Raw genomic sequence first — 22,039 nt, 5'->3', positions numbered from 1 at the left:
AGGGACAGGAACGGGGACATTGCAGGAGGTGGCCATGGGGACGTTGCACTGGGTGGGAATGGGGACATCGGGGACGGGGCCGTTACAGGGGTGGGCACAGGGGGCTGCAGGAGCGAGGTCCCCTCCCTGGGAGCCCCCCCAACTCTGGCTCTGCCCTGTCCTGCCCCGCTCCGGAGCTGCAGGCAAAGGCCAGAGCCCGGTGTCCCCGCGCCCGGGGGCTGGGGCGTCCTGGGGGACCCCGGGTCCTGTGGCCGAGCGCTGAGGCCGCCGACGGCGGCAGCGAGGGACCAGCAGCAGCCCCGGCTGCTCAGCCACGCTCGCCACCCCCTCACCAGCCCCCGCGGGCTGCCGGCACGTGCTGGCTGGCGGCCGGATCCGGCGAGGCCTGGCAGGGCCCCCGCTGCCGCGCACACGGGCCCCTTGTCTGGCCCCGGGGCCTTCCTGCAGGAAGGGCAGAGACCCGGCGCCCGCCACAAGCCGCCTTTGTTCCCTGCTGCCATTTCCCGGCCAGAGCGGGGGGCCGCCGGGGGCCGGCGTGGGCGACGGTGCCACGAGGCAGGGTGGCTCCGGCCACCTCCCGGCCCCGTCTCCCGCCCGCGGCCGTGCCTTGCCGCAGCCTCCCGGGGCCCGGTGCAACGCACGGCCCCCCTGAACCCCCAGCCTGGCGCCCGCGACGCTGGGGCACGGCCCCGGCCTGTCCCCAAGGGGCTGCACGCCAGCGGGCTTGCGGGTCCCGGCTGCACCAAACCCTGCGCCCGCCGTGCGGGATCCCCGCGGCCGTGTCCTGCTCCCGCTGCGGGGTCTGGCCTTCACCCCCGCTATCGCCCGGGGGGCTGCGCCGGGGGGAGGCCCCTCCGCTGGGGCGAGGGCTGCAGGCGGGGCTGCCGGTGCCCGAGGTGGTGCCACCCCACGAGCTCCCGCGGGCAGGGCCGTGGGTGCCACGGCGCGGGGCTGCGCAGGGCGGAGCTGCGGGGCCGACGCAGCGCTGGGCCCCCTCCCTCGCTGGGATGCCCCGCGCTCTCGGGGGGACCCTCGGTACGCCCGGGCTGCCGCAGCAGGGCCGTCCCCGTGCCCGGGGCGGGAGCTGGCCAGGGGTCTCCTGCCAGGGCACCGACACGGACGCCGGTCCCCAGGGCTGGCAGGGTGCTGGCAGGGGCTGCAGGCCCCGAGGTGGGGGGCGAGGAGCCGCCCCGGCGGGGTACGGCAGAGGAGCGGGTGCCGGGACGAGGCGGGGGCCCCGGGGCGCGGTGCGGAGCGAGGCAGCAGGATGCGGCCCTGCCCTGGCCCCGGCGCGGCGGGATGAGCTCATCGCTGTTCCCCTCCCAGCTGCTCCCGGGCCCGGCCGCGATGAGGTCAGGGCCCCGCCACGGCCCCGCCGCCCCGGCAGGAGCCCCCGGCACGGGGCAGAGGGAAACTGAGGCCCCAGGCAGCTCCCCTGGCCCCTGCTCAGCCCCGGCGCCGTGGCCCGAACCCCAGCTGCGCCCAGCCCACCCTCCTGGCCCCGGGCTCCGCTGCCCCGGCCCCGCTGGCCCCGCAGCATCCATCGGCAGCCGTCAGCAGCCCCCGAGCTGGGCGGGGAGCGGAGCCGCCAGCTGCGGGGCGGACTCGGCCTGGGAGCCCTGCGCCTCCCGCCCGGCTCCCTGGCCGGCTCCCAGCCTCCCCCAGCCCTGCCGAGCCTGCCCCCGCCTCGCCCGGCACCCGGCGTCCACGTCCTGCACCCCCGCACCCGGGGCTCCTGTCCCACGCCCCAGCCCCAGCACCCGGGGTCCACATCCCACAGCCCAGCGATCCACGTCCTGCACCCCAGCTTCAGCCCTCCACACCCCACAGCCCAGCCCCAGCACCCGACCCCCATGTCCTGCACCCCCGCACCCGGGGCTCCTGTCCCACACCCGAGCCCCGACACCTGGGGTCCACGTCCTGCACCCCAGCCCCAGCCCCCAGGATCCACATCCCGCACCCCAGCGATCCACGTCCCGCACCCCAGCTTCAACGCCGGGATCTGCACCCCACAGCCCAGCCCCGGCACCCGGGGTCCACGTCCGGCACCCCAGCCCAGCCCCCAGCCTGGCCCAGGGTCCCGGGAAGGGACGGGACCCGCTGGCCGTGCCGGGGCCGTGCACTGGCCGGGCGGGGTGGAAGCGGCACAGAGTTTGCCGAGAGCTCACAAAAATACTCAGTGCTTTATTCCAACCTCAAAACCGAGGCGCAGACGCTGCCGGGGGGCAGCACGCCGCACGCATGCAGGCAGGGGAGACGGATGGAGCCCGGCGCGGCGCGGTGGGGACGCTCACGGATGGACGCGTGCACAGCAGGACCCGCTCAAAGGCCAGCCCGGCCTCGGCTCAGCCAGGGCCACCGGCCAGGGCTCCGCAGCTCCTGATGGAGGAGGCTCTGCCCAAGCTCTGGGAGCACGGGGACGAGCGCTGGGACATCCCAGGGGACCGTTGGCGGTGGCTGCATTCATACGAAGGGCAGTCGCGGGGACCCGCGCTGGTCCTTCGCGGCCGAGCGTGGCGCAGGGCGAGCCCTGGCAAGCTCAGAGCTCGCTGAATTCGACAGCTCCTGGTGCAGACTGGCTCAGCCCTCTCCCCCCGCCTGCAACCCCTGCCCGTTCCTCTTCCAGAGGGCCTCCAGGAGCGAGCCCTGGGCCACCTCCCCAAGCACAGCGCCGGCTCCCTGGTGCCTCCCTGCGCAGGATGCGGCCGAGCCCTCCTGGGCCGTGGCCACGGCCCCCGCGAGCCAGAGCAGCAGCAGCAGCAGCAGCAGCAGCAGCCCCCTTCCACTGGCGCTGCCCGGCCCGGCCATGCACGGGGAGGAGCGGAGGAGCCTGGGGATGCTGCCAGCACCCAGCTCCCACCCAGACGGCCCCACCGCCGTGCCAGCCCCCTGCGCCCCGGCAGCCAGAGCCTGCGGATGGGGGGTCACCACCAGCGCCCTCCTCCCGGGGCAGCAGCAGCACCGCTGAACCCCAGCAGTTCCCAGCTCAAGCCCTACAGCACCGGGGAAGCTGCGTGGACGCCAGAGCGAGGACCTCCAGCACCGGCCCACTCACCCTCCCTCACCAAAGTGGGCCCGAACAGGAGCACTGCACCCCCGCGAGCACCCTCTGCTTGCTGGAGGGGGCTGCTGGGAAAGGCAGAGCAGGACAGCACGGACGTTCTCGGCATCTCCTGCGATCGCGCTCTCCTGCCGTGCTCCCGCGCCGTCTGCGCATGGGCCGGCACCTTCGAGGACGCTCCCCTCCGGGCAACGCAGGCATGGAGGGGCTGGGACCCTGCCCCAGCCCCGGGAGCGGAGAGCAGTGCCCGGGGCCAGCCCCTGGCCGCAGCTCCCGGGCTCGCCCCGGGCTCGGGAGGAGCCTGGACCCAGCCCCAGGTGCCGCAGCGTGGGGCCGGCTCTGCCCCGGCCCCAGCCCTGCACCAAAGGCTTTCCCAGAAGTCAAGGCTGTGGGCTGCTCTGCGCTGGGGGGGCAACCAGAGGGATGCAAGCGCTCCTTCTCCCGAGGCTGCCTTAAGCTTCGAGGCCCGAAGGGCCACCAGCCCTCTTTGAAAACCTTGGCCAAGGACCCCCAGCCTGGAGGAGGAACCAGGCGAAGCAGGGGCAGGGCAAGGCCGGCCCTCTGCGCCCCGATGCCGGGAGCAGCATCCTGCTCTGCCCGGAGCATCCGCCGAAGAAACAGGCAGCAGGAATCTGCCCCCCTCCCCTGTCCTCCTGCCCGTCCCAGTAGCCGGCAGGGAGCCAGGGCAGGGGGTACTGGCCTTGAGGGTCCCCAGCGAGAGCCCCCAGCTCCCCGGCAAGAGAGCTCCAGGCGCAGCAAGGGACCACACGCAGACATTCACAGGGCCCAGGACCCTGGGACGGTCCTGGCGGCAGCTCCACAGCAAACGCCCTGGCCCCGGCACTGGGGGCAGCAGGAGAGGACGGGGGGTCTCTCCCTCCCCGAGGGGACGAGCAGCCCCCGCCTGGCACCGGCACGGCGGCCAGCACGCGGCCGGCTAGAAGTGCTTGTCCTCCAGCAGCGAGCTCACCACCAGCTCCTTGTTGCCGAAGTCCCAGAAGGCAGTCATGTGGAAGGCCATGTTGGAGAGGACAACCAGGTACTCCAGGACGGCGAAGACGGTGTACACTGCCGGAGGAAACACAGCAGGTGAGGGGGGCCTGCAGCCAGATCTGCCCCGGGAGCCGGGGAGCTCCTGGGTCCCCTCCCCGGGGCAGCAGGGCATGGGGCGGGGGGCTCATCCCCTGCTTGAACCCAGGCGGGAGGAGAAGGGCGGCCGGGCACCATCCCTCCCGCGGGAGCTCTCCTGACCTCTGGCTGGGATTCAGCAGGCAAGGTGTCACCCCGGCCCCTTCCCCGTGCGCATCCCCCCAAGGCACGGCCGAGCCGTGGGGGGCCGCAGCTCTGCCCCGGCCCCCTTACCTCCAGGGCCGCAGTACCAATTGTGGTGGAAGTAGACGCATACGGCAAACGCAAACGTGATGAAGGTGAAGAAGAAGAGCAGCTGCTTCCACTTGTACGACTTGCGCTCCTGGAAGAGGGCGAGAGCTGGGTCACAGCCCCGGCCGGTCCCCGGTGCCCGCCCCATCCCTCTCGCCCGGCACGGCAGGGGCCCACCGAGGCCGCAAGCGGCTCGGCCCTCGCCCCTGCGGACGCCGGAGATGCCGGAGCAGCCACCCCCATCCCCAGGGAAGCTCTGCCCTGGCCCCGCCGCAGCCCCGGGGGCACGGGCAGGCACCCGGAGCCCCTCTGCACCCCAGCTCCTTGGGCGCAGCCGCCTGGGTAAGGACCACGGGCCACGCTGGCTGCTTTGGCAGGGCTGCGACCCGGCAGCACGTGGGAGGATCACACCTATGTGGAGATAAACCAAGCTGCTCCCCGGGCTCCCCGCAGCCGGGCGTGAGGCAGCCCCGAGGGCAGGCTGCCGGGGGGCTGCGGGGTGCCGCCAGCTCCCACCCAGCTCTTCCCCCGGGGACTCGCTGCCGCAGCCGAGCGAGGGGCAATGGGAGCCGTGGGGGCCTCCGGCACCATCGGACACCACCAAGCCACGCGGCCCCCGGCGAACGCGGGCGACCCCGGAGGCAGGAGCACGCGGCCGCCCGTGGTGGTGCCGGGATGCACATGGCACACGGGGCCCGCGCAGCTCGCCGAAGACGGGCCAACGGCTCTACTAGACGGTAGATCCTCCGGCTGTGGACGGGGCGGCTGCAGGTGGCCCCGGCTCCCTCGGGCGCTGCCCAACCGCCCCGGTGCGGGGAATTCACCGGCGTGTGCAGGCGGTGGCAGCCGGCGCTGCACCCCCTCGCTCGCAACTGCGCCGGGGAGGAGGAAACCACATGAAGGGGCGGCAGCTGGGGCGGGTGCCGCGCCGGAGGCATCGCACAAGCCGCCCTGGCACCGCGGGGGCCCCATCCTGCCCCCCAGCACCGCCTCCGACAGCGCAACGGGCGGGAGCAGAGCACGGGGCTGCTGCCGGCGGCCCCCCACGCCCCCAGCAATGCACGGCTTGCCGCTTCTGTGCTGGCAGAGTCCGTCTTCGCCAGCAAAGGGGGCAGCCCGGGGGCCAGCTCTCTGCCGCACGGCGGGCTCCCCCAACCCACCGCCCTGTCCGCACGCTGCCCAGCACCCCCCAAGCTGGGGGCAAGGGTGCAGTGGGTCCCCCAGCAGCCGCGGGGCTGCGGTGGGTACCGGCTCCAGCCCCCTTCCTCTCCTCTCCCATCACGCTGAGCATTGCCGATGAAGAAACCTAAAGCCCTGGGGTGAGCAGGGAGTCCCTGTGGCAGAGGAACCCCAAACCGCAGCCGGACACCACGGAGCAGGCAGGGGAGAGCCCAGCGTCCCCATCCCAGCGCAGGGCGGCCAACGTGCCGAGCCCTGGGGCAGGGGGGCTGGAAAGGAGGGGGCCGGGGATGCCACAGACAGCCCAGACACGGGCTGTTATTCCCATTTCTGGGTGGGAGGGGAATTTCCCCCTCGTCTGACGTTTCACGTGAGACAAAAAATCCATTTTCAGGGACTGCTGAGAATAAGGAAAATTTAAATTGCCCCATCACACTTTCCATTACCCCCCGGAAAGCGCGCTGGCAGGCTCAGCCAGCCGCCCTGCGAGCACAAACAGGTCACGGCAGGGAGAAAACCCAGAGAGGAAGGACGGCCTTGCGGTCGCCTTCGCCATCTGGGGACACGGGGCCAACGCTGCCTCTGTCCCACGGGGCCCGGGCAGGTCCGTTCCCGCTTGGGCTGACGAGGGTCCCTCTCCCCAGCGGCTCCCGGCCCCCCTGCCCGCAGCCCCTGCCCGCCTGCCCAGCAGGAAGCTCAGCCGTGAGGGTGCAGAGCCGGCGGTGCGGGGTGGGGCGAGCAGCGGTGCCAACCCGGGAGTTAAATAACAATGAGCGGCCGGGGCTGAGGCGTTATGTAAAGTTTCACAGCGGAAAAGCAGGTCACAAAACAGCCTTGTTTTCATCCAGGTCCCACGGCAGCGGAAACGGTTGTGCTACGAAGCGGCAGCAGAGTCCCGCTCGTCGCGGCAAGGTGAGCGGCAGCTCCCCGCTGTTCTCCCCTGCGCCGCATCGCACCGCACCGCGTCATGCGGCGCCACGTCGTGCTGCACCGCCTGGCACCGCATCGCGTCGTGCTGCACCACGCGGCACCGCGCCACGCTGCGCCCTGGGACGCTGCACTGCGTCATATGGCACTGCAGCGTGCTGCGCTGCACGGCACCGTACAGCTCCGAACCACACGTGCTGCGCCACACCACTGTACCGTACCGCGCAGCACCTCACTGGGCTGCACAGCATGGCACGGCACTGCAGGGCACTGCATCATGCTGCTCGGCTCCCGAATCCACGCTTTGCAGGAGGCTGCTGCTTGCAGCGGACTTAAGGAACCCCCAGATTTCTGGCAGCCAAAGGCTGGGGGGTACCAGGCAGCCGAACCCCCCGGGACGTCCCCAGAGAGCGCTGCGAGGGGCCACGGGCAGGGGACCCCCAGCAAAGCCAGGGCCGTGGGATGCGGTGACAGAGACTGGCGCTGCCTGAGCCACAAGCAGGGCGGCGGGCGCAGTCCACGCTGGCGAGCAGACAGGCAGCTCAGCTCCGTCGGGCACCAGCAGCTACCGGAGCTCCTGCCACACCGCCTGAAGCGCAGGTTCCTGCCTCCTCCTCCTCCTCCTGCTCCTGCACCAGGGCAGGGGGTAACGCTCCAGCTCCCACATCTCCCCTGCGGTCCCCGTGCCCCTCGCCGCTGCGGCTGGGCGTCCTGCCCGGGCTGCCCGCGCTGCTGCAGGGACCTTCCCCGAGGAGCAGCAAACGGTGCCAGGTTTCAAGCCGGCGGCTGCCGAGAAAGCTCGGTTCAGCGACGTGGGCATCTCTCACGACACACGTGCTGCCTGCCGGCCCCCGCGTACCCCTGGGCACCCGCCGCTGGTAGCAAGCACCCTGCAGGCGTAATCCCCCGGGGCACTGGGCTGAGCTGGACGCGCCCTGGCATTGGGGATTAACACCTAATTATCCACTCACCCCTACACTCCTTGGCCAGGCTGGGCCCAGCCCAGGGACTCTCCCTCCAGGGAGTAGCAGAGGGCGAGCGCAGAGGGCACCTCTCCACCCGCGAGGCCCCAGAGCCGCAGGGCCAGGGTGCCGCGGCACGAGCCCGGGGTGGCCGCTCCTACGGGGACACCCTCGGGGGTCCTGCAGCAGGACGAGGGGCGGGAGACCCCCAGGTTAGGGCCCTGGAGGGGAGCCGGCAGCTCTAAGCAGCCTGGCAGGAGGCTGAAGCCTCCACACTCCAGCTCCCTGCGAGGAAAAAGAGGACTAAGAAAATCCCAAGGACGTGGGACGAGTGACTGCGCAGTGCTCAGGACACACGCTGCGGCGGGGAGGATGGTTTTACGGCCTGGCAAACCCAGAGGGAGAGCGGTGCAGCCCTCCTTCCCCGGGAAGGAAGAACCCTGACCGAAGCCTGACCCTAAGCTTAACGCAGCGCGGTGCAGCACAGAACCTGCTCCCCTGCAGGGCCGGGGCAGAGGGACGGCGGGGCAGAGGGACGTTGCCGGGGCAGAGGGACGGCGGGGCAGAGGGACGTTGCCGGGGCAGAGGGACGTTGCCGGGGCAGAGGGATGCCGCCAGGGCACTCCCGTGCCTGGCACGGGCAGCAGGCATCGGCCGCCCAGGGACGGGGTGCTCCAGGCTCAGCCGGCTTCAGGCTCCCCCGGGCCCTCGCTGGGGCTGCTGGGCTGGCGCGGCTGCAGCTGGCGATGCTCAGCTGCCAACCCCGGCTTCGCAATTTCCTCCTGGCAAGACAAACCGGGGTGCCCAGTGTCCCCCGCAAGCCACTCTGGTTTCACACAGCATCCCCCCCCAAGCCAGCCCTCTAGAGCTGGATGCGTGTCTGGCCCAGAAAACCACAGGCAAATTATATTTAGTCCGGCAGCTTGCAGGCTTTGAGCTGAGGCACGAGGCACGTTCCCTGTGCACGCAGAGGTGAGTCAGGAGCAGGAGGCCAGATGATGGGGGAGAGAAGAGACCAGCTGCACCGACCCAGCCCGGCGGGGACAGCCCTGCAGCCCCAGCCTGGGACGCGGCTCCGAGCCCGTGGAAGGCGCCTGGCATCTCCGTCCCCCATCCCGGGGAGCCCCCAGCCCTGCAAACCCGGCTCCAAGGGCTGGAGGACGGCTGCTGTGAGCAGGCAGGTAGGAAACCCCAGGAAGGAGGCACAGAGCCTCCTGCTTCTTCCACTGCCTCCGGAGAGGAAGAAGAGGGACCCACCCTGGAGAGTTCACACCCCGGTTCCTGATGAGGACAGGGAGGGGAATGGCAAAGTGACATTAATTCAAAATGCAACGGTTACGCTCTCCTGGGACCTCCCCAGCCCTGCCTCTGCTCCCGGGGGACACGCGGCACCCTCGAGGCCATGCGCTGCACACCGGTCCCAGCTCCCCCTCGAGCGTTTCTGGCTCCCCTGCAGCGAACCCGGAGACAAACCGCCCTAGCACCGAGCGCTTCGCGCTGGGATATTTATAGAGGGCTTGTGCGAGCTACCGTCACCGCCCCCGCAGGTCCCCTCGCTAGACTGCCAGCTAGGCGACGGTGCTACCGAGGAGTCGGGCTGAAGCCCCGCGCGTTCACCGACCACGTCTGCAGGGCTCCAGCAGCAGCTGGAACTCAGCTCGGCCGTCCCGCTCCGGCAGCGCGAGCAGAAATGGCTTAACCAGCGCCGAGGGGGACAGGAGCGGCAGCGGAGCGAGTAGGGCCGGGGTTTGCACCCGAGCGGCACCTCTGCCTTCGCGCTTGCTGCACGAGATGTTTCCAGAAGCCGCCAGCCTGGGGCTGGGCTCAGCCTGCGCGCCCCGTGGAGCGGGCCGACAGCGGCCTGGGCCGCCGCGCGGCAGAGCCCCAGCGCCGGTGGCACGGCGGGACCCGGCTCCACCGACGGGCCCGAAGCAGCCGGCCCGGCGGCCGCCACGCGCGTGCATGCGTGTCTGCCGGCCGAAACGCAGCCGCCAGTGACGCCAGCCGCTGGGGCAGGGGGGAAATATGTTTGCAAACAAGAAGTGAAACTGCTCTGCTCTGCTGCACCGCTCATCATCTTCGCTGTGGCAGAGCCAGCTGTGGAAGGAGGGTTTTAAAGGGCGTGTGGCCGGCCCGGAGCAGAGAGTGGCTGCAGAGATGCCAGCCAGGGAGGGCAACGCCGTGCCAGCCATGCCAAGCACCAAGGACTGGGTGCGCTGCCTCCAGCCCGCCTGTGATCAGTCCATAGCTGGAGGCTCTCTGCCTCCATTTCCCTTTTTCCCCTGAGCTCTCTTCGCTGCTTTGCCCCTTCCCCTCCTCCTCTCAGCCTGCTTTCTCTTTTCTTCCCTCCTGCAGAGCTTTATTTTCCTTTCTCTCACTATTTGCCACCTTGCAACTGGAAACCGTCTGTACTTCCCCATTACGAACAAGTTCCTCAGCACCTTCCTGCCCTTGCAGAAAGGCAGTTGCAACACGAGCCCTGACGAACGCGAGGCTTTTGCAAGACCAATTCCTGTCGCTCACGTGCTGAAACTCCGGCAAACCTGGGGAGCTTCACCCCCTCCGGCAGCGCTAAAAAGCGGTGCCAGACACGGGGCCTGAGAAGGGCTCTGCTGGCCCCTTCCTCCGGCTCGGCGGCCCGAGGGGGCTGTGCACGCATCCCCTGCTCCCTCCTCCGGACCGAGGGGGAGGAAGGCTGGGTCCAGCCTTCCAGCTCCTGGCATGGAGTTTGCCCTGGAGACGGTCCCAGGTTTGGCCCTGGAGAACCTGAACCCCCCTGGGGACCCTCGGTGGCTTCCTCTGCTCCGGTACCCTCTGCTGAAGAGGAGGGAAGGACGGGACACCATGGGACCAGAGTCGTCCCCCTCGCCCGTCCCCTCCTGCCACCGCCGGCTCCGGGGCTGGGGGTAGCAAAGGTGAACAGAAAGCCCCCACAGCCGACACGAACGGAGCCAGAACCTGGCCCCGAGAGGCCGTGACCCACAAGAAGAGATCACTTGCATCCCGCCCTAAAACAGCTCCGCGAGTTCGGCCCGGCCAGCTCAGCAGGCGCTGCCCAACTTCTCCCTGCTCCTGCTGAGGCTGGCAGTTCCCGCCGGCCGCGCGGCTTGGCTCGGGGCGAGGAGGATGTGGCAGCCGCACCGCTCTCGCCGCGGCCTCGTGCGGCCCCGCCACCCCTCCCCTGCCGAGCCAAGCAAGCCGCGGCTCTTGCGGGAGCCGGGCCAAGTCCGCCGGCGGCCCCGCAGAGCCCTGCTGCTGCCGGCCTCGGGAAGCGGGCGTGCAGCCCGGGGAACCCGAACAGGGGACCCTGGCCGGCCCAGAGGAGCCGTGGCCCCGTGGGAGTGATTCACAGCAGGAGCCCAACTCGCGCATCACGGGACGCCGATGGAGCGACAAGACAGATCTGCAGAGTGACGATAAGGGCGAGCGCCCACTTATCAAAGGATGCTGCCCATGGCCGCACCCGGCGGCGTGTCAAGCCCTCGGCCCGCTTGGTCCAGGCACACGCAACCCGAGAGCCGGGCCGCCACGGCGCGGTGCTTTCCTTTTCGGAGGAACTCGCCCGTCGCCCTCGCTCCCTGGGCGACAGCTCCATCTGCCGACACGCAGCCCCACAGGAGCTGGTGCAGGGGACACCGCGCTCCGGGCCAGGGGCGGACGAGCCCTGGCTCCAGGTCAGGGCTGGCTCCAAAGGGGTCCTCTCTCCGCAGGGAGACACCCAGCTTTGGGGGGACCCTGCACGCCTGCAGGCAGCTCCCCTCCATCAGCAGGGCCTTTCCAAGATGGGAGGAAGAAGCCGTGGCGGGTGCTGGCGCCGTGGCGGGTGCTGGCACGTTCAGCCGGGGCATCCCCGTGCCCCCCTGCACTTCCACCCAGGGACGTGCCGCGGTCGACATCCTCGGAGGGGGCAAATGCTCCTTTGCTGGGCTTGGGCACGTGCACCAGGACACAGGAGCGCCCAGCACAGCTCGAGCCCTGCAGCAGCGGGGAGAGGGTAGCAAGGACAAGCTGCCACCTCGCCCACTGCGGCACACGGCCGGAGGTGCTGCGGCTTGGCGGCAGCCCCCAGCCCGAGCGAGTCCTGCGGGACAGGAGGGCAGGTTTGCTGTGCTCCTCGGCCCATGCCCAAAACCCCCCCAGCAGCACTGGAGCAGGAGATGCGTAGGCTGTTCCAGCGCCAGCGGGTGCACGAGAGCCCAGGCGACAGCACCCAGCGACACCGAGCCCGTAGGCTTTGTGGGCGCAGGCAGCTCCAACAGCAGAGCCCCAGCAAGGCCACTATCCCACAGGAGCTCCACAGACCGGCCGTGGACGTGCAGACACACGGGACGGGCTCTGGACAGCCATGCCAGCACCTCCCGCCCGCTTTCCTCAGCTCCTCGGGAGCGGGTAATGAACCAGCCCCGGCGGGTGACACGGAGGGTGACCTGCAGGCAGAAGATGGCAGCAGGGCACACCGGGTCAAAACACCGCCGGTGGGACTCTGCTCATGGTGTTCCCTAACACAAACTGGGGAGAAATCCACCCCAATTGGCAGCAGAGAAAAGCCAGGCGTTTAGAAGCAGGCTGCTCACCTCCCTGACCCGATCCTCCGGCTGAGATGGGTCAGGGACGCGTTACAGCAGAGCGCTCTGCCTGCAGTCCCTGCTACACGCAGCGACGCGCACCCGTCGCCATCGGGGCCCGCAGGCTTGCAGCTCAGCCCAGGGAACAGCCACCGTGCCCAGCTCACAGCCAGCATCTGGTTTTTTGCTCCCGCGAGCTGCTAACACGCTGCAACCAAAACTCGCGGGCTTCCTGCAATGCTACAGTCTGCAAAAGCGCAACGCCTGCAGACGGGCGCTCCCCGGGGGCGACCGCTGCTCGGGAGCCGTCGTCTGAGGTGCGGTGCTGGGGGGAAGAGGTGCAGGGGCTTGGAGTTCTTGCAAAAAAACAAGACAAGCCAAAAAAAATCAAATAAATGAAGGAAGCCACGGGAGAGCCACCAAGGAGTGACTGCCGAGCTCCCGTTACCCCCGTATCAGCAGAGGTAACAGACCACTTCCCAGAGAGAGAGGGGAACCCCGGAGGGGAACTCCAAAAGCCCCTTTCATAGGGGCTTTCGTTTGCAGCCAAACAACTGCTGGAAGCTTCTTTTCCAGGTCTCTGAAATAAGCCAGCAAGGGGACAGGCTCGGTGAATTGCCGGAAGGGGACCACAAACAGATGGGATGGAGCAGGAGCCTTACCAAGGCGCTCTCTGGAACTGTCCGAGCAGACCCCACGCACAGCACCCACCCTGCTCCGTAAGGGGTCAGCTCATCTCAGCAGACCCCACGCACAGCACCCACCCTGCTCCGTATCCCTCTATGCGGTCCCTTCAGAGAGGCTTGCTCCCAGCCCTCGCCGGCTTTCCGGCCCCGGGATAAGGGCACACACCTCCGACAGTTTCTCCTGAAGGTCTCTGCTTTGCAAAGTGATCGCCTTCCTGGGGGAACACAGTCCAGGAGCCCTGGGGACCCTTCCCCATTTGGCACTGGGGACTGTGAGGGTTGGACTGGGAATCAGCTGGGCGAGACGCATCCCCAAGGAGAAAAGGACAGAGAGGTCCAGGGAGCCCAGAGACCCAGGCAAAGCCGAGCGTACAAGACGCACACGCGCGCAGAAGCGGCTTTCACACACGGAGTTCCAAAGCTAACGTCCCGCCCTGCCCGCCTGCGCTGTGCCGGTGCCCGCGGTCCAGCCCTCGTGCCACAAACCAGCACGGCACCAAAGCTGCATCCAGGCGACGGAGCCAGAAGCCCCTGGCTGGATCCTCTGCCCGACCAGCGAGTCCCGGAGCCCACCGGCCCCCTCGCAGAGAGCAAGACCCATAGCCAGCCTGCTCCGCGCAGCGAGTCCTGGAGGAAAGGGATAGCACAAGACTCGCTGCCCGCCGCCGGCGGCTGGGCCCAGTTTGCAGGACCAGCAGGTTCCCGGTTCCCCAGCACAGAGAAGCCACTTTCAGCTCAGAAACAGGCATCTTCAGGCAAGGAGAAGGGGTCAGCAAACCCGACCCGTGGGGACACTAATGGGGTGGTTTTCAAATGTCAGCTCTAAGTGAAAACCAGAACATAGGAAATTAAAAGATTCTTCCCCACTTTGTTTTGGTAAACCACGAATTTTGGTGACCGTGTTTCCCAGTTTCACCTGGTTGTGTTAACTCCTTTAGCACCCGGTTACGGTTATTTCACAAGCGAGCAACCACCGAAGCCCTCCACCGCCAGCCGAGAGCCCCCTCCCCAGCACCCAGCACTGCACAGAGAGAAGAAAGGAAAGTTTCTGTACCTCGGGACTTACTGTGTGTTTCTTAGTCATTCTCCAGAGGATGCACGTCAGGAGCATGTGGCCCAGAGATGACGTGATAAAGACGATGAAGGCATTTTCGTGGATTGCTGAATCAACAAGACAACGGGTTTCCTGTTAAATCTGAGCCAAGAGCACAAGGGGAACGTGGGGCAGGCTTTGGGAGGGTGAAGGACTGCTTTCTGCAGGACGCGGTCCTGCTGGGAGTCCCAGCACCCAGGAGACACCGTGCTCCAGCGCGAGGAGCGGTCCGGGGACCAGGGTCTTTGCAGGAGACGGGCAGAGCACGGCTCAGCACCCCCTGCGCCCACGCAGAGAAGGGGAAGGGGGATTTAACGACGAAGCTGCTCATGTGTGCCTTGCGGCCCCCTGCAAGCCCGGGCCTGGAGGGGGATGCGAGTTGCTGGAAGACTTATTCCAAAGGTGCCAGCAGGACGTTTATCTGCTCTGGCACCCAGTCTGAGAGTCTCCATTGCTTCACACAGCTGTAAAGCTCAGGCACTCTCAAGAGCAGCTCAGCATCACCACTATTGTTCTAGGGATGGGGAAACTGAGGCACGGAGGGTGGTTTGCACAGCGAGCCCGTCCAAGATCCAGAAAGGGCCATCTGCTGGCCTCCTGCACTATCCACCTGCCAATTAACAGTTGGCATCAGCCTCATCACCAGCACCGAGGCCATCTCGTGTGCCACTGAACTAGCACAGATTTAGGGTCAGGCTGGCAATGCAGCTGGAGCAACACTAAGCCAGAGCAGCTCACGAAACCCCAAAGCCCCACACAAAGCCCATGCAACTTTAGGCGAGTTATTTTCAGATGAATGCTTCTATTCAACAGAGTTTCCCAGCCTCTTCAGGAACTGAACCACAGGCTGAATTCCCAACCACCTGAACGTAAGAAATGATCCTCCCTGCTTCCCCTCTCCATTCCAGGAGAGGGGAAACCGCGCGAGGAGCGATGGTAAAGGCAGCTGTTAGAGGTGAGGCCGTGAGCAGTGCTCTGCAGAGATTATTAACCTGAGCCCGTTCTCATCTCAGCACGGCAGCTAAGGTCTGAAAACTTCCCCACAAAGCTGAGATTAGTCTGCAATAAGGATCTGAGAAAACTGGGTTAGCCTCAGTTCTCAGCGTGGCTTTTGCCCAGCCGCTCCGCCACGCCTCAGTCTCCCCCTCGCAAAGCTCCGCACGAGACGAGCGGAGCCATCGGCTGCGAAACGAGGCGCAGGCAGAGCCGTTCAGGTGACAACGCGCTTTGAGGTATCCAAACCCTAAAAGGGCATCTCAGTTTCTAAGGGCATGCTCCCAGTCCTGACGGGTCGGAGAAACCCCGCCAGCAGGCCGGTCTGCAGTCCCCTGCCACGGTGGGGGCAGCTGGGGACACCGGCAGAGGCAGGCGGGGTGGCAACAGGATGCCTCGCCGTGGGGGACAGGGAGTGCTGGCAGGAAGGCGAGCTGGGCAGGAACATCCCCTAGACGACAGACCTCCATCAGCTGGAGGTTCACGTCCAGCCATCCCAGCTCGCTGAACTCTGCGGCACACGGAGCTGCGGTTTCCGAACCTGCTCCAGGCTCAGACCAGAGCACACGCTGTGCTCCCCCCTGAAGAGCAAATGGTTCCACGACACTCACAAAACAGGACTTGGGAACGGGTCTGTTTAAAGCCTGGCATGGTCTCGTGGTCTGGGGGTTCAGATGAGACAGCACGTTTTGGAGGATCTACATCCTCACCCTAAAGGCTGGGGAGGTCCCTGGACCCTGTTCATGACACCGCAGCCCTGAGGCCACCAGACTTACTGGTGAAGACCCAGTGGAAGCCAGTGAGCATCCAAACGGTGGGAAACTTCATCGGGCTGACAGCCGGTGTGCCAGCGACAGCCCCGGCATGGAGCGCTCTGGGCACGGCTCCAGAGAGACGAGCAGGTGAGCAGAAAGGCAATAACCACTGCACCGCGAAAGACAGAAGCATCTGCGAGGAGGAAAATAAGCAGCGTGCGCAGAGAGCTGCCGGCTCCCGGGGCTCACGCACTTGCTAGCTGTTTTTCCCGGACAGCCTGCCGTTTTGGCGTGCAAGATGCAACGTCTCCAAGTACCCGCTTTGGCAGGGAATCAGGACGGCGCCTGCAGCGCTCCGCGCTCCCAGCGCGACCCCCTGCTCCGATGGCAGCAGTGGGCTGGAGGGAGCCTCACAAATCATCCACCTGGCCCTCTGCACCGGGCTGGACCCCTCAACCCCGCAGGCACCTTCCCAGCCTTCTTGGAGGGCTCCGGTGGCCATTGCCCATTTCCAGTTTGCTGCTCTAAGCAGCTGCAAGGCTTCCTGACCCCCACGGCATCTGCCTTTCGAGAGCTTGTTTTCCTCACCCACTGCGAGTAGGAAGATACTCTCAGCGCAAAATCAGCTGCATCCCAAAATCATCTCATCTCCCTTGCTGCGAGGAGACAAACCCTCTTCCGTTGACCTCCCCTCACCAGCACCGCTCCAAACCCTCTCTTCCTGGAGCTCTGGCTCGGCCTCTCTCTTTCCGAGGCTTTGCGACTACATCTTCCAGCGTGGTCCCACAGCCGGACACAATATCCATCACCATCACCCTCAAATGTGTGCAGGGACAGCCGACACACGACTCTCCTGCTGACAAGGCCCAGAACTGGGTTTGTTTCCTCTGCAGCAGCACCACCTTGCTGGCTCATGGATTTGAGTCCTCTCAAGTCAATTCCCGGTGCCTCCTCCAGATCTCGGTATTAAAGAGCGGCTGGATATCATCCCTGGCACTGAAAATCATTTCAGATGAGACCATGTGGGAGAAGAGCATTTCCTAGCCTATCGTGACCGTATCTTGCACGCACTGCTTTAACCTGAAAAATTCTGATTTTGTTTGCAGGTCCACACAGGAAATTTTACCCAGAAAATTTTGTAGGAGGGTATTTAAAACGCAGCTGGAACAGAGCACGGGCTGGAAGCCAGCTCAGAGCCAAAGCTCAGCAGCGGAGACAGAGCGGACAGCAGGGACAAGCACTAACCTGCCTTCGCTCAGCTGCGGTGAGACGTGCTAAGCGCGGCCTTGCACACAAGCGGGAACCAAGCGCTAAAGTCTGATCCTAGGCTTGATACAAAAATTCAGCCTACGGTTTCAGCCCATTATCAGCAACCAAGAAGAACACAGCTATTTGCTCATTATGGACATAATTTTGCTCTATAAATACTAATTTTAATAGGATCTCTCTATTTTTACTGTTTTCCCCCTCCGAACTGACTACTCCCAAAACGCTGGCGTGAAGCAGAGCTCTGCAAAGCCTCGGCAGCTGCGAGCAAGACCACCGGCACGACGGTCAGCACAGAGCGTGGGAGGAGACACCTACCGTGGTTTTCAGACGAGGACACGTACGTCAGAATAAGGAGGGCGAAGTTTTCGAGCAGGTTGAGCAGCAGGTTGAAGTGGCACAAGCGCAGGTAGCGAGGGTGCGAGCAGTGGCAGCTCTGGTAGTGGTTCCAGTAGGCGACTGCCACCAGGAAGCGGGGAGCGGAGTGGAGGCCGATGCAGAGGCGCCAGACATAACGCTGGGGGGTCTCGCCCCCGATAGCGGCGCTGATGGAGGGGAGGTAGTTAGGGACCTGGAAGAGAGACGGCGGCTCGTGGGGAGAGGCATTGGGAGCGTGTCATATTGTTGTATTTCTAGCTCTCCGAGATGCTAAAACTGGTTGGGGTTTTTTTTTTCTAAATCAGTTTATTCCTATTTCAAAAGCCAGGGAACGTAACATGGCAGCAACCATGGTTCATCCCCCAGGACCACGCAGTCCCCGGCCCTGCCGGAACAGTCCCCGGGCGCTGGGGTGCCCTGCTCAGGGTCCCGCTTGGGTTTCTTAGCTTTATACTTTTGACTTTTATTCCTTCCCTTTACTCAGTCGTGGTTCCCCGCGTGTTCTCTGCCCCCAAGTTTGGGGAGAGAGGAGAGGAGGGTGCACGGTTTTGTTAGCCCAACCCTAATGGAGAGAACTGATAGCAACAGCAGGCACAGAGTGTTCAGGGAGGAACACGAAAGCAGGAAAACCATCAATGCAGCCCCGGAATAAACTCCCGACCTCCAGAGTTTCACAGTTCGGGGACTCCCCGAGCCAGCCACGACTGCTATGCACCAGGTAATCCACTCTTCCATCCACGACGCTGCTCGGTCTCCCCTGCAGCCCACGCAGAACTGCGCATCCCCGGTGTCCTGGGAGAGGCGTTCCTCAGGTCGGCTACTCTCTGCTTGAGGAACCAGCTCCTTCGGGGTGCCTTGAACCTGTCACCTCCATACGACGTCCCCTACTCCTTGTACTGGCAGAGGGCGAGCAGTGGATCCCTGCCTGCCCTCTCCAGGCCAGCCACGACCTCAGAGGTCTCTGTCTCGCCCCTCTCCGCTCTCGGCCCATCCTCTCTTCCCGTCTGCAGCTGAAGAGCCCTCACTTCACCACCCCAGGAACAGGAGCTGCGTGACACCTCTGAGCGTCCTTGCTGCCCTGCCCCATACACCCGCGTCGCGAGGAGGGGGCAGAACCACACGTTGGGTGCGCGCATTACTTATTTCTCCAAATCGAACTGCCCTGGCAATTCGTTGCTCTGTCAGCCCCTCAGTAGCCTGCCTCGCCATCCCCTCTCCAGGATCTGGGCATCACCATCAGCCCGCGTCACCCCACTGCGTACGGGCCCGAGGAACAACGCAGACCCCGTAAAGCCCTCTGCCCTCTGTTCCCAGCTTGTCACCAGCTGCTTAGCCACGCTTGTGCCGTGGCTGCTTGAAAGCCCTGAGGAGGAACTCGATCTCCTCCCTTTTGGAAATCCAGGTGGTCCCTCTCCACCCGAGCTCCCCAGGCGTGTGCTTGTGACTCCTCTGAAGAGCTCCAGTAGATCTGAGGGCAGCAATTCCTTTTCTAAAAGCTGGGCTAACTCACCCACTAGACAGTATATTTATCTACAGCTTCACCAGATTTATTCCTTATTATAATCACCACCAACGTGCTCAGTACAGACATCAGCCTGACCAGTCTGTACTTCCCTAGGTCCCTTTTAAAAAGCCGAAACCTCAGTTGCCAGTCCCGAGGCATCACAAGTACAATAAAATAAAGCAGCTTGTTCAAGATTCCATAACACATCTGGTGGGAAAGCCTGGAAGAAGAGAGGACCCCTGCCACCCTGCCAGCTGCCCCAGCCGAGCAGCCACGACCCTGGAGGACTTTGCATTTTGCTGTGGGAGTCGCTTACCCCGCAGTGGGTCGCTGTCGTCTCCTGGAAATGGAACAGCAGAGACCAGATCACACAGAAAAGGAAACCAAAGAGAGGGCAAAACACAGTCCCAACGGCCAGCGTGGTAAAACGGAGCCGGAAGAGGATCCCATCTCGGTCCAGGGGCAGCGGTACCTGTAACATCTTGACGGACCTGAAAACAAACAAACAAGCAAACGTTTGATGTGGATTCTCGGTCCTCCTGCAAGGTCCAGCCCCAAACAGCCCCAGGCAGGGATGCACGCATATGGCCGGTAGAGACAGCCTCTCACACCCGGGTTTAACGGCTGCACAGCCCTAGGGCGGGCATCAAGGACAGGCAGCCAACCGCACCGTCCTGGAGACGCAGGAAGCCCGAGACTCATGTACAACAGCGAGCTGGGTCACAGCAGCGCCCGCACACAGTGGGGAAGAGCAGGCAGCGGGACGTGCGGGCAGCGGGACGTCCCGCACTGGGGCTGTGCTCTGCTCTGGACCACGAGACCGATCTGGCTGGAAAGGCACGTGAGTTCTTTTCGGCGGGGTACGTCCATCCAGAGCGTTCCCGGGCCGCGCTCGAGCGGCCGCACAGGGCAGCGCTGACGTAGCCAGGGCGCCGCGTGCTGCCCGCTGCCGCTCCTCCGCCGCATCCCCAACCACCCGCGGCACCGTCCTCACGCCGCTGCCACCGCACCGCGAGCGCACCGCAGCCTCGCATCCAGCACCGTCCCATCCGAGCGCTCAGCACCTTTACGGGCAAGATTCCGGCTGCAGGATCAGGACCTTGCAAGCCCCGCACCTTGCACAACGATAAAGCCGTTGCTCATCAGGCCGGGCAAGCCGGGACAAGCGGTTTATCAAGCCCAGCAGCCCGCCTCCGGCTCAGGGCTCTCCATCAGCTCAGCCCCCACACTCGCTGGCTGCTCTCTCGCCCTCAGCCACGGCTGCTCATCCTTTAACCTTCCCACGCGCCCTCGGCCGCAGCCCAGCTGCCCTCAGACCGCCGGGGTCGAAGCCACGTTAAATGAGTCCCCGTTGTCACACACGTCTTCCTTCGAGCTCTCCTCCCGCCACGCCTGTCCCTGACCTCTCCTGTCCCAGCTCCACCCTGCCTGGGGACGAAGGCCACCGAGCAGCCAAAACGAGGGGCTGCGACGTTCTGCTCCGAGCGAGCCGTTGCGGATCCCTGCCTCGCCTCACCTGCCGCTCGGCTCCCGGACAAATCCGATTGACGGACAATCCCCACAGAAGCCAGTTACCAGCGAGGGCAGGAGCCTGGGCAGCTGCCCCGGGGCAGCACGGCCACCCCCCCACCCCCCCTAGTGCCATAAGCCCCCCCGGAGCAGGGACGTTCCCCACCAGCGCGGTGCCCACCCCGGCAGCAAAGGGCTGCGGAAAACACAGCTCAGTCCCCTCGCCCGGGCTGTGCCGCTGCTTTCCAGGCTGCTGCCGGGGGGGGGATCTATTTGCAGGATAAAAGCAAAGCAGAAGGGCAGCCCTGCCGGAGCCCTTGGGGGCCGGGACTGCAGCAAGCCGGACCCAGGAGCAGGTGGAGCGGGACCCCCGGCCAGCCCAGGCTCGCCTCCCCGGGGACCGCGGCCGGCAGCGACCCCAGCCCCGAGGGGACACCCCCGAGGGGACACCCCCGAGGGCAGCGCAGGGCTGTCGGAGGGGCCGTGCTTCCCGCAGAGCGAGGCCCGTGCCTGGGGGGGACGGGACGGGGGGGCTCAGCTGCGTGGACACACCGTACCCCGTGTCACGGGGACGGCCGGGACGTGTCCACCCCGCGGGGGACAGCCTCGCGATGGGGGGGTCACGGTGTCCCCGCCACCCCCAAAAAGGCGGCCCCCGATTAGCCCCCGGCCCCCTCTCACGAGGGTCTCGCCCAAAGGGGGCAAATAAAAAAGCAAATCTTTTGTGTCACGCGCCGAACGGCCCCGAGCCTGCCCTGCACCAGAGGGCCCAGCACCCCACGCCCCCCAGAGACCCCCCCCCCGCCGGGGCACCCCACACCCCCCCCAGAGACACCCCCCGGGGACCCCACAGTGCTGTGACCCCCCCGGGCACCCCACACCCCCCAGAGATCCCCCCTCCCCCGGACACCCCAGACCCCTCCCGAGACCCCCCCCGAGTACCCCACACCCCGCCAGAGACATCACCCCCCTCGGGCACCCCCATCACCCCAGAGACACCCCCCCCCCCCGGGCACCCCATATTCCCCCGAGACACCTCCCTCGGCGGGAGCCGCCCCCCCGAGAGGCCTCGCGGTACCGCGACCCCCGGACCCCCCGCATCCCCAGAGCCCCCCCGGTGCCCCCCGCCAGAGCCCCCCAGGACCGCACAGTGCTGCGAGTGCCCCCCAGCGCCGCACCCCCCATACCCCCATCACCCCACCCCTCCCGCTGCCCCCCCGGCCCCGCACCGCTCAGCCCCCGCCGCACTGCTCCATGCCCCGGCCCGGCACCGGCACCGGCACCGTCACCACGCCGCCGCCTCCGCCGCCTCCTCCCCTTCCTCCTCTTCCTCCTCCTCCTCCCGCCGCCCGCCCCTTCCTGCCGCTGCGGCCGGGCCCCCCCGCCCGGGGCCGTGCAGCCCCGCAGAGACGCGGGCCGGGGCCGGGGCCGGGGCCGGGGCCGGGGCCGGGGCCGGGGCCGGGGCCGGGGCCGGGGCCGGGGCCGGGGCCGGGGCCGGGGCGCCCCCTACCGACCAAGCCACCTCAGCGCCTGCGCCTCCTCGCGGTCCCTTTAAGGCTCTCGGCCCCACCCTCTGCGCCGCGGTACGCAAGCACCAGAGCGCTCTCGGATTGGACCGGTCGGGAGAAGTCCCGCCCCCAACGCCCCGGATGTCGGGTTGGGCTGCGGTACGGCGTTCTGGACCCTTCCGCGGCATCAGCCCCACCCCCTCTGTCGCGTCAGACCAATCGGCGCTCAGGGCGCGGCGGACGTCAGGCGCTACTTCGCCCAATCGGTGAGAA

The 22,039-nt window shown here is 66.5% G+C and overlaps 1 protein-coding gene across 5 annotated transcripts; it reads right to left on the bottom strand.

The window, feature by feature from the left end:
* Positions 1 to 2,164: 2,164 nt before the first annotated feature.
* On the bottom strand, positions 2,165 to 21,733 carry PGAP2 (post-GPI attachment to proteins 2). Of its 5 annotated transcripts, none has more exons than XM_075491392.1 (6): positions 21,488 to 21,726; positions 19,066 to 19,240; positions 17,186 to 17,438; positions 13,827 to 13,921; positions 4,424 to 4,532; positions 3,926 to 4,129 (listed from the first exon to the last, which is right to left on the bottom strand). In XM_075491392.1, exons 2-6 carry the CDS (start codon positions 19,228 to 19,230, stop codon positions 3,999 to 4,001), a joined length of 753 nt encoding a protein of 250 aa, XP_075347507.1. In that variant the 5' UTR covers positions 19,231 to 19,240; positions 21,488 to 21,726; the 3' UTR covers positions 3,926 to 3,998. The 5 variants fall into 5 exon arrangements, with proteins under 5 accessions (XP_075347505.1, XP_075347510.1, XP_075347507.1 ...); XM_075491391.1 differs by having other exon boundaries at positions 3,927 to 4,129; positions 13,815 to 13,921; positions 21,488 to 21,725; XM_075491390.1 differs by lacking the exon at positions 13,827 to 13,921 and having other exon boundaries at positions 2,165 to 4,129; positions 21,488 to 21,733.
* Positions 21,734 to 22,039: the final 306 nt, after the last annotated feature.

Source organism: Mycteria americana, chromosome 1, assembly GCF_035582795.1.
Source record: "Mycteria americana isolate JAX WOST 10 ecotype Jacksonville Zoo and Gardens chromosome 1, USCA_MyAme_1.0, whole genome shotgun sequence".
Lineage (NCBI taxonomy): Eukaryota > Metazoa > Chordata > Aves > Ciconiiformes > Ciconiidae > Mycteria > Mycteria americana.
This window is presented reverse-complemented; position numbering and strand designations above follow the sequence as displayed.

Coding starts and splice junctions, on each gene's coding strand:
- PGAP2 (XM_075491390.1), bottom strand. CDS start 19,230: ATGTTACAGGTACCGCTGCCCCTGGACCGAGATGGGATCCTCTTCCGG. Junction 4,533..17,185: donor GTCCTCGTCTGAAAACCACG/GTAGGTGTCTCC, acceptor GCCCTCTTCCAG/GAGCGCAAGTCGTACAAGTG. Junction 4,130..4,423: donor TTGGTACTGCGGCCCTGGAG/GTAAGGGGGCCG, acceptor TTCCTCCGGCAG/TGTACACCGTCTTCGCCGTC.